The sequence below is a fragment of the Ananas comosus genome, linkage group 8 (assembly GCF_001540865.1).
Source record: "Ananas comosus cultivar F153 linkage group 8, ASM154086v1, whole genome shotgun sequence".
Lineage (NCBI taxonomy): Eukaryota > Viridiplantae > Streptophyta > Magnoliopsida > Poales > Bromeliaceae > Ananas > Ananas comosus.
In genome coordinates this window covers 13,115,288-13,126,241 of record NC_033628.1, presented here as the reverse complement: position 1 = coordinate 13,126,241, position 10,954 = coordinate 13,115,288, and the positions used below count along the sequence as shown (strand labels likewise).

The 10,954-nt window shown below is 35.7% G+C and overlaps 1 protein-coding gene across 1 annotated transcript; it reads left to right on the top strand.

Annotated features, from left to right (window-relative positions):
- Positions 5,934 to 10,378, top strand: LOC109714198 (non-specific phospholipase C4-like). The gene is made up of 5 exons (XM_020238695.1): positions 5,934 to 6,481; positions 6,660 to 7,051; positions 9,032 to 9,438; positions 9,545 to 9,715; positions 9,825 to 10,378. Exons 1-5 carry the CDS (start codon positions 6,233 to 6,235, stop codon positions 10,169 to 10,171), a joined length of 1,566 nt encoding a protein of 521 aa, XP_020094284.1. The 5' UTR covers positions 5,934 to 6,232; the 3' UTR covers positions 10,172 to 10,378.

Genomic DNA, 10,954 nt, shown 5'->3' with positions numbered 1-10,954 from the left:
ATGTGAATCAATTAGGATTCGAACTTGGGTCTTGAATACCAATCAGCAAGCCCTTTTGTCACTTGCGCTAGGGAATTAATGTTAGTTACAATTTAATAATTAAATTTGCATCACATATATATATATATATATATATATATATATATATATATATATATATANAATGTTTTTTTTTTGAGAGAGAGATAGGTAGCATGCTACCCGTTTTGTTTTATTTCATTTAGAAATAAACTTAGTTAGAAATGTGAATCAATTAGGATTCGAACTTGGGTCTCGAATATCAATCACCAAGCCCTTTTGTCACTTGCGCTGGGGAATTAATGTTAGTTACAATTTAATAATTAAATTTGCATCACATATATATATATGGTAGCACTTAACATATGATGATAGTTAAAATAGTTTAGAGTCCCACATTGGATCGAAAATATAAATATAAATATAAATATATTCTGTATAAAATAATTAGTTACATGGTGGGCATCATACACTTTCGGCCTTTTTTACAATATCTTATATAAAACTTTTTTTTTTTTCAGAGATAGATAGCACGTTACCCGCTTTGTTTATTTCATTTAGAAATAAACTTAGATGGAAATGTGAATCAACTAGTATTCGAACTGGATCTCAGGTACCAACCACCAAACCCTTTACCACTTGCTCTAGGGACGGTCGGAATTTTTGCTCTACAAGACGGCGCACATCTTCTTATCAGCTAAATTTTCTTTTTTTGAGAGAGAGAAAGAAAAAGAAAGATAGGATGCATGTTATTTATTTATTTTTTAAATAAATTTAGCTAAAAATACGAAGGAACTACATTTTAGTGAACATATATGTATGTTATGCGGAGAGGAGTGCAACGCAGAACGAAACACGGCACATGGCAGGTCGTGGCTCGATCAATTCATGCGAATCGTTTTAGCCCACTCGATCTAACATGACATGAGAAAGGGAGAAAGAACAATGTGCCCCGGACAAGAGAGAGACAGGGAGTGTCTCTCCGATGCGCTGGAATGGTACCTTTGATTATTTGTTATTAGAATATATAGTACTCCCTAAGTCTCTATGCCTATTTCCCCCTCCAGTTTTTTATTTTTATTTTGAGATAATTATCTATATATTTCTGAAAATATTTTAAATATTTTATTTCATTTTTTTGTTTGAAATATACCCCCATATATTTTCGTTATTCAAAAATATCCGTGCTGCTAGGATCCAATAAGTTATCTAGGATTAAGCCCGAGTTTAATTTTTACCATAATTAAACATAATTAAAATATCTATTTTGCCTCAAAGTTAAGGACAAATGAAAAAAATTAATAGCGGTAGAAGGGTAGAGAAAATATTTTTTTTGTCCCCAGCTTAACAACAAATAAGAAAAGTTGGTGACGGTAAAATGGTATATTTGAAAAAACAAAATGATAACCTTACAGAGATAACGGCTGTTCCAAATAGTTCATTAACAGAATTTGACTTTGAAAGACATTGGAACCTTAAATGGTATTTTTAATATTAGCTTTTTATGAAAATAAATAAAAAGTCAGAAAATTTTTCATTGCCTTTCTTTTTCTTTTTTTATTGACAAAAAAAAATCTAAAGTTTTTTATTTAAGGTTTTTTTTTAAAAAATTATAATTTTAATAAAAAAAAAGTAGGAGAATTTAAGTATAATGCTTTTTTGGGGATAGCAAAACTCAACCTAGTACTCTGAATTATTCAGTTTTCAGTGGTAAGACACAGGATGGAGTTTGAAGGGGATAGAGGCAGTGGGATGCAATCGAGCTCTCAAATTTTGAAAACTTGAAAAGGGGAAAAAAAAAAAAACACGACTTGAATACTAGTTCATTAGCAATCTTGCCTACAATAAAACTATTTAAAGCTAAAATAGTGTTCTGTAAAGTAAAAGGCGAAGAAGATATTTTACTATGTTGTGTTTACGCTCAAAATATATATATTTATAGGGTTAATTGCATACACATCCCTGCAAATATGATGAATTATAGATATATTGCAGCAAAGTTCAACTTTCATAAGCTATTCCTATAAAAGTCCTAATGTATTCAGATATGTCTCTGTCGTTAGGGTCCGTTAGAGAAATTTCTTTAACCATAGTTAAAATACTTAACTATAGTTAATTAAAAATGTGAACTAACAATATTTTCCTTTTTCTTCTTCCTCTTCCTCTTCTTCTTCTTCATTTTCCTCTTCCTCTTTTTTTCTTGCTTCTTCTTCCTCTTCTTCTCCGTATTCTCTTTTTCCTCCTCATTTTCTCCTCCTTCTTCTTCTTCATCGTCGTTGTTGTCGTCGATGATCCGATCATCGTTGCCGTCGTGGTGCCCGCGTGGGCCGTCATCACGGGCGCCTCCGACGGCATCAGCCACGCCTTCGCCTTCCGTCTCTTCCTCGTCCTCGTTGGCCCCATTCCTGACAAGCTCCGCAAAATCGCCGCCATCGTCGCCGTCCGCTCCCGCAGCCTGAAGAGGAAGAGGAAGAGGGCAAGGGCAAAATTATAATTTCACAACTTTACTATTAAAAAATTAACAGCTCTTTAACGGATCCTTATCAGAGAATATATCTGAATATATTAGAACTTTTATAGGAATAACTTATAAAAATTAAGTTTTACAGAAATATATTTGTAATTTTTCATATTTGTATAAAACGTGTATACAATTAACTCATATTTATATATAGCAGAAAAAGCATTCAGCCCGCAAGAAGAGTCTATGGACTCTGTAGATATGTTTGGATGTTTGAATATTTTGTTCGACCCACTTTCTATAATAATTAATTGAAAAAATATAGACATGTATTTACAACAGCATAATAATGGATACACTGCTCGTACTAAGGGCGGAGGGAATGCGCGGTTTCACGAGACGCTGAAGAATTGTAGTAGTACCTACTGCCTCGTCCTTTTCGCAATTAATAGCGTTCGTGGTCACAACCTGCGCTCAGATGGCTCCGATGGAACGGCGATTCCCTCTAACCGTACGATCGATCATACAACGATTGGGGAGTTTTAATTTGATGCAGTACAGCATAAATAATTTCGCAGTTGGGAGCACCGTATACTTGCATAATGCTACTACACCGAGCGATGGAGTATCTTCTGTTCGAGACGACCTGTACATAGTAGCCACGTGTAGCAATCTCTGGGAATCACATCAGGAATCACATCATTTCACTCCTTGTCCAAACTCCAAACTTTGCTTCGGAACAAATGACTTTCACGTGACACATAATTTTAACTTGGACTGATTTGGAAATTCTCTTTTGTGTAAACTGTAATTTTTGTTGAGCTCCCTTTTATTTTGTCACCATACGATTCAAAAATTTATATTCAAGTATTATATTATTTAGCTCATTTTTAAAAAGTTATGCTTAATTAGTTTGAAATTATCAAAAAGAACTTATTTTGCAATTCTATTTAACAGTAAACTTTTTAGGTAAATATAAAAATAAAATTATATGATACTAAATTATAACTCTTTGGATCGTATAGTCGCAAAGTAAAAATTAGTTAAACCATGGAGTGGCATTGAAGTTTACCCTTTCTTTTACTGGGAAATTGCACCAGTGACACATGTTTTGTGGGAATAAAGAGCAAAAAGATTTGCAAATCTAAAATTTTGATTTTAAAAAATATGAACAGAGTAAGCCACCGACAAACTTGAATCAACAGCTCTAAATTCGATTAAGTTTTGAATCTAACACAAACATGTGGCTGTGTATATAGGCCCAAAACATTTCGACCCACGTTCAATATCTAAATTCCATCATGGGCCCTTTATATCTGGGCCTGATCCATTGATAAAGGTTGCTTATGGGCCTCACAATTGGCTCGAGGCCCACGAAACAACTTTGTTTCACTATACATAGATCCGATTAGGCCCAATTTGGATCTCCACCATCACTTTACAGCAAAGAATAAATAAATAAACAAGTAAAGCAGTTTCCCAAACTCCTCTAGTGGTGTTATATATCTAAGTAAAATAAATTAAACAAAAACCTTCAACTATTTTAATAAAATCTTTCTAAGAGCTTGAACATTTTTCAATTCGAAGGTTTGTTTTGATACCCGGAAAATTCATTTCAGCTTGGAAACTTTGTTTATCACTCAACATCTGATCATGCATCTTTTTTGGACTTAAAATTTATGATTTAATTTAGAAGTCAAACTAAACAAGGCTTTAAAACTTCACGTTTGCATTAGTTTCCTCAAAACTTAGTACTTTACTATATCCTGCATTATTACAGCATATATAAACTGGTATCTAATCCTCACCTTGAATTCCTAATTATTCCCTAATCCACTTTATTCTAGCGAAATGTAATAAACTATGGATTGAATAACGACCGAACTATATATTTGGAATTGAAGAGGTAATGGAGTCAGAAAAGAAAAAAGGTCATTGGAATTAAACAAATGCAGTTCGATAATCACGTTTTTTGTATCCAAATGCTAGCAAAGTTAATATATTTTTCCAATCACTTTTTCACATGCTTTCTTCGAGTTAGATAAGTTCGTATCATGTTAATTTTGCGCATTTGGGCTACGAACATATTCACAAAGAAAAAGAAAAGAGTTGTGCATCGATCCCTCCACAATATTTTGTTTTGTTACTTACGTAGTATGGTCGAGTTCGTATCATGTTGTCGTATCTGAAATCGCTGCTCCTTTATCTTTTTCTCCTCATATACACAAATAATTAGTTAGATATCAATATAGAGGTGCACATGCGCCCACAGTATTTTGTTTCCCAACTACCAATCAATGCACTCTAATTAGTAGTGCTTTTTCTAAAAACCAGCTATATATATATATATATATAGTGCTTTATTTTTAAGCATTAATTTGTCCTACATGTTCATGGATCATCACCTCAAAAGTTTCCACTTGTTTCCATTGATAAAGATGTACACATGCCATCATATCTACCTAACTACGAAAAATATTAAATAAGCACTTCTCCTGAAGCAAAGAAAACATGTATACAACAAGAGATGCATACATATAGAGAGAGAGAGTGTGTAAGTCTCACGGAAACATATATAATTAAGTTGATAAGATTTTGTTTTATCCATCTCAACAAGCGAGAGGAAACGAGGAAGGGCTCTAATTAAAAAAGCCACGTAATATAGAAAGAAAAGTTGCGTAAGTTTTAAAGAATTATAAAAGAAGCCATTGGGGTTTCTTTAATGGTTGTCCAAAATGATTGTGTGAATGCATAGGTAATGTGCGTCACTCGTTTGGTTTCCCAGCTGATGTTCACAAAGTGACAAAGACAACTTAATCTTAGTTTGTAGATATCTAACTAATATAGAATAATTTTTATAAATATAGGGAATATTCTTACTGTAATTTTTCTTTTTTTTTTATAGAAATGAATCCAATTAGAAACGTGAAAACCAATTGCGCTATGTACGGTCGATGCTATAGTGTTTGATCCATAATTTATTAGTATATTTTAAACTATCTTTCATTTTCAGGTTTAAATACTAAATCGACGTTTATAGATCGATTACATTATAATCTTTCAATCATCACAAAAAGGATAATTTGAGGGACCCTCCAATATTATTTGATTGATGCTAGCTAGATAATATAGCAAGGATTTACTCATTCTGAGTAATTTTTTTTAAAAAAAAAAAGATTCGCGTCCTCGGCTTTTATGGAATTATTTGAAAAACTTGAGAGAAAAATGCACTTTTCATTTTTCAAAATGCCTAACCGAGTTATCCTACAATTTCTTTTCTTTTCCTACACATAATAACACAGAGAACGTGAGATAACCCAACCATATATAAACATGGATATCACATAATGGCTCATTTTTTGTCTCATTTTACGAAAATATTATTTGTATTTTTTTTAATGAAAAAGGAAATAGTTCTTATGATATATAACCACGCACGGTCCCTTCCGTAACCGTCGCTGATGAGTAATTACCAAAACAAAAAAACATTGCTAATTAATTAATAACGATGTAAACGAGCGCACAATTTCTAAAGCTTTCGTGTTGGGTTTTATTTCCCTTCCAAGGTTTATCCACGAATATCCCTCTCTCCCCTCCCAATCCACGAAACCCTAATCCCATCTTCTTCATCAAGTTTTTTCTTTTTCTCCCTTCCTGCTATTTATATAACATTAACACCCCTCTCTCGTTTCGTACGATTTTGAAACAAGTGTACTCGAGTTTTTTACGCATACACAAATTAACACGTACAAGATGCCGGAGGAGGGGAGGGGCGCGGTGGACCGGATCAAGACCGTGGTGGTCTTGGTCCAGGAGAACCGGTCGTTCGACCACATGCTTGGCTGGATGAAGTCCTTGAACCCGGCCATCGACGGCGTCACCGGCCGGGAGTCGAACCCGCTCTCGACCGCCGACCCCGCGTCCCGCGTCATCTACTTCGGCGATCAGTCCGAGTACGTCGACCCCGACCCCGGCCACTCCATCCAGGCCATCTACGAGCAGGTCCAAAATTCTTTCTATCAAACGTATTCTTTCTTTTCTATCACTCTGCACGAATTTTAAAGTATTATAGACTCGGAGATCTTTCAATCATGGGTGATTTCACTTTTGCACGAATTTCAATACACATGTATCTGATATTTATTATAATAATTAATTGTTGTTGTTTTTACGGGGACAGGTGTACGGCGTGCCCTTCACGGCCGGCTCGACGCCGATCACGCCGCCGGACGTGAAGGTGCCACCCATGAACGGGTTCGCGCAGGAGGCGGAGAAGGAGAAGGCGGGGATGTCGGAGACGGTGATGAACGGGTTCCGGCCGGACGCCGTGCCGGTGTACAAGGAGCTGCTCCGTGAGTTCGCGGTGTGCGACCGGTGGTTCGCGGCGGTGCCGGCCTCGACGCAGCCGAACCGGCTGTTTGTGCACTCGGCGACGTCGCACGGCCTGACGAGCAATGACACCAAGACGCTCATCGCGGGCCTGCCGCAGAAAACCATCTTCGACTCCCTGTATGATGCCGGATACTCCTTCGGAATATACTATCAGTATCCCCCCGCCACACTGTTCTACAGGTACGTACATATATTCACGGCACCTAGATCTCTCTACCTCTCTCACTCAATTTAGATTCAAAAATACAAATTTGTAACGTTTAGTTACTGAAACTTTGTCAAAGTTTGTAGAAATCAAAAGAATTAGTCGAAATATTCGCACTGTTTCTCTACGCAATAAGTAATTAATGGTACCTGCTACACACATCATACGTACTCAAAATAATTAGTCACTTATATACAACAAAATTTTCAGCAGATCATTTTGGTATGATATATAATAATAATAATAATAAATCTGTGTACCTATGTAAATTCCTTGACCAAGTAGCCCAAAATAATATAACAAACCAGTTTATTTCCTGCTTGTTTTTATTATAGAACCGTTTGTGACAATTGATCACAGAGAATGATGATTACTACTTCCTTAATTAGCTAGTGTTTATCCCATTGGTAGAGAAAGAAGATAGAATCGTTTCTCTATCTTTAGTGACCATGCATGCTGAACTTCTTTTCTTTTTTTTTTTCCTATTCCTCTATAAATTAATCTTAGTCAAATAGCTTAATCACTTTAACACTGTATAATGTATGATTAATTAAATGATCCCTAAATTTATCTAGCAGGATGTTCATTAATTTTTGTGGTGCCATTCAAAATTTCCATCGATATGATTTTATTTTACCTAAACAAATTGAAAGGCCTATATAAATATCCCTGAGCATAGGTAAAACAATCTTACACCCATTTATCAAAAATTTATTAATTAATTTTAAACTTTTAGTCTTAAAATATGTTGATGAAACTCGTGAAGAAAATAATTTTGGATAAGCTGGACATAAGATTTGCAGTTTAGAAATAGGTGAGTTTGTTTTCAATCACATCAAAATCATAATCAACAAAGAAACCAGAGGATAAGCTAGGTTTTTTTTTGGATAATTTTGGATAAGTTAGTTTTTTTTTTTTTTTTTTTTTTTTTTTTTCTTTCGACGCCTTGTTTAACTCACCTCTGACTTAGTCAACCTCTTTCAATGAATGAAGCAGGAGTGCGGCGTAGCGCGTATGCCGTAAGTCCCTCAAAAAACAACAAAGAAACCAGAGACACCTTCTGTACCGACTATAAAAGATTTGTCATTAAGCATTAATTTCTCTAATAGAAATCAAAATGCATTGTTGAATGTTTATTTTTTTTTAAAAATAGTGTATACCTTCTTTATTTAAAAATAATTTTAGTAGAAATATAAAATAATATCAATTTAACATTTAGAATCGACCTCATATACCTTAACTGCAAATTTTGTCATTGCAGAAAAGTTGAATTAATGGTTTAACTATATGTAAATATAACATAAGCTTTATGACTCTTACTCCACATATCCTCACTATTAAATTCACATTACCAAAAATACGAAAAAAGAATACTTTTGTTTCGTAATAGCTGTTAACACATGGTTGCTCGTACATACAATGTTTTTGATTATGCAGCAATTATTGTTGTACCAGCCTCGACATTGTAGTACTGCTTAGCTGGACTAGTATAATTGATTTAAGCCACGCCCACTACGTATGTTGACAAGGAAAAGGTATATTCCCCCATTTCATTGGTACATTCTATGTACAATAACGACACATTTTTCTTTTTTCAACTATTAATCATTTGTTTATTGAAAAAAAATTATTGGAGGTTCTGTACTCTTAAGTCGAGAAAGTTTTTTTTAATTTTACGACATGTTCTATTATTAGAAATTTTTTTTTCTGAGTAAACAGAAATATATTCTATTTGTAATAGAATAAAGATTGAAAAGGTTTACAGTTGCGACAATGCCACGATTAGAGTCCAAAAACGATTGGATACCAGTAGAAGCACCAACAAAACTTCAGAACACAGGAAAGTTCAAGCCTTCAAAAAGTAGAAGCTTGACTAAACAGGCATTCGAGAACGAACGTGAAACTACTACTGTGCTGCTATTCTAAGATGTTGTACATGTGCCATGCCTTAACAGGAACCTGAGGCAGCTGAAGTACATTGGCAACTTCCACCAGTTTGATCTGGACTTCAAGAGGCACTGCAAGGAAGGGAAGCTGCCGAACTACGTCGTGGTCGAGCAGCGCTACTTCGACCTGAAAATTTTGCCGGGGAACGACGACCACCCGTCGCACGATGTCTCCGAGGGGCAAAAGTTTGTCAAGGAGGTCTACGAGGCGCTGCGGTCGAGCCCGCAGTGGGAGGAGATGCTGTTCGTGATCATCTACGACGAGCATGGCGGATTCTACGACCACGTCCCGACCCCCGTCGGGGTGCCGAGCCCCGACGGCATCGTCGGAGCCGAGCCGTTCAATTTTCAGTTCGACCGCCTCGGAGTCCGCGTCCCGGCCTTCTTCATCTCACCGTGGGTCGAGCCCGGAAGAGGTTAAATTCCTTCTTGGCTTTTCGATTTACACCCCTTTTGCGACAATTCGAAACAATTAAACCACTAGCAAGCGGGGCTAAAACTCGTACGTGCTGTCGGTTGCAGTGGTTCACAAGCCATCGGGGCCGCACCCCACGTCGGAGTACGAGCATTCGTCGATCCCTGCGACCGTGAAGAAGATCTTCAACCTCGAGGATTTCTTAACAAAGCGAGATGCGTGGGCTGGCACATTCGAGACTGTTCTAACCCGAACTACACCGCGAACAGATTGCCCAGGTTGGTGTAATAGTACCAATTGATCCGTGCTAGTCCAATCCAATCTAGCTAGTTTATTTTGTACCAGTACTCGAATCGCAATAACAAGCTTTTAAATTTGAAATTGCAGTAACCCTACCAGAAGCCAAAAAGCTCCGGCCGACCGAAGCCGCTGAGACTGCACCGCTATCAGAATTCCAAGCCGAATTGGTGCAACTGGGGGCAGTGCTCAACGGCGATCACGCGAAGGATATCTATCCTGACAAACTAGTGGAGGGGATGACGGTGGCTGAGGCCGCAAAGTACTGCAACGATGCTTTCAAAAGGTTCTTAGAGGAGTGCGAGAATTGCCGAAAGAACGGTGCGGACGGTTCGCACATTGTCGTCGTGAAACCTACGAACGATGAACCACCGCCGAAGAAGAAAACATCGTTTGCTTCCAAGATGTTTGCTTGCTTCACCTGTAGCCGGGCGTAGATGTGGTTCTTCAATTTCTTTGTGCTTTGGTTTTCACACAAGTTCTGGTGCTAAATTTGTTACTTGAATTAATTTGTTTTTTTACAAAAAAACTGAGGAAATTGTCTACAGAAAATATTATGGCTTGCTTATTTGGCTAGCGAAATTAGGAAAGTTCATGCATTGTATTCTATGATAATAAAAAGGCATAATTGTTTTTCTATTAAACATGGTGATCTTAGCATTGTTGAATTAATATGCAAATGACCTGAGAATTTGCGCACCAAATTGCAATATTTAGTTTTCTTTTTAACTCTGAAGTATGAATAATACCAAATATATGCACCTCAAATGTATCACATAATAAGAATAATAGTAATGAATCCTTTGTTAATAAATCTCTGGATACTTTTATCTAATACACAAGGCACTGCTTGTTATATATATATATATTGAATCAAATTAATCTATTGAATCAAATTAATCATTAGAGGATCCGCTTAGTTTGACCTTTTGAATAAAATATTTATATACAAATTAAATATTTCTAACAGAAAATAAATTGTTAATTTCCGCCCAGGTAAATTATATTCTTGGCATTTAAACTATAAGGCACGTGACACTTAGCCTTCAAACTTTAATTTATTATAATTTTATATTTAAACTTTCTAAATTATAATACTCAATTTAATTAATTAATATTAATATATCACTGATGTGAAAATAATGTGACATTATATAATTTCTATATTAGAATACATTAAGTCATATAAATTTAGTTATGAAATTTTTGTTTAAAAAAAT

Bases quoted from the DNA above. Each gene is read 5' to 3' on its own strand.
- LOC109714198 (XM_020238695.1), top strand. From the start codon at position 6,233: ATGCCGGAGGAGGGGAGGGGCGCGGTGGACCGGATCAAGACCGTGGTG. The intron at 6,482-6,659 runs GTCCAAAATTCT...TTACGGGGACAG, and splicing joins TCCAGGCCATCTACGAGCAG to GTGTACGGCGTGCCCTTCAC. The intron at 9,439-9,544 runs GTTAAATTCCTT...TGTCGGTTGCAG, and splicing joins GTGGGTCGAGCCCGGAAGAG to TGGTTCACAAGCCATCGGGG.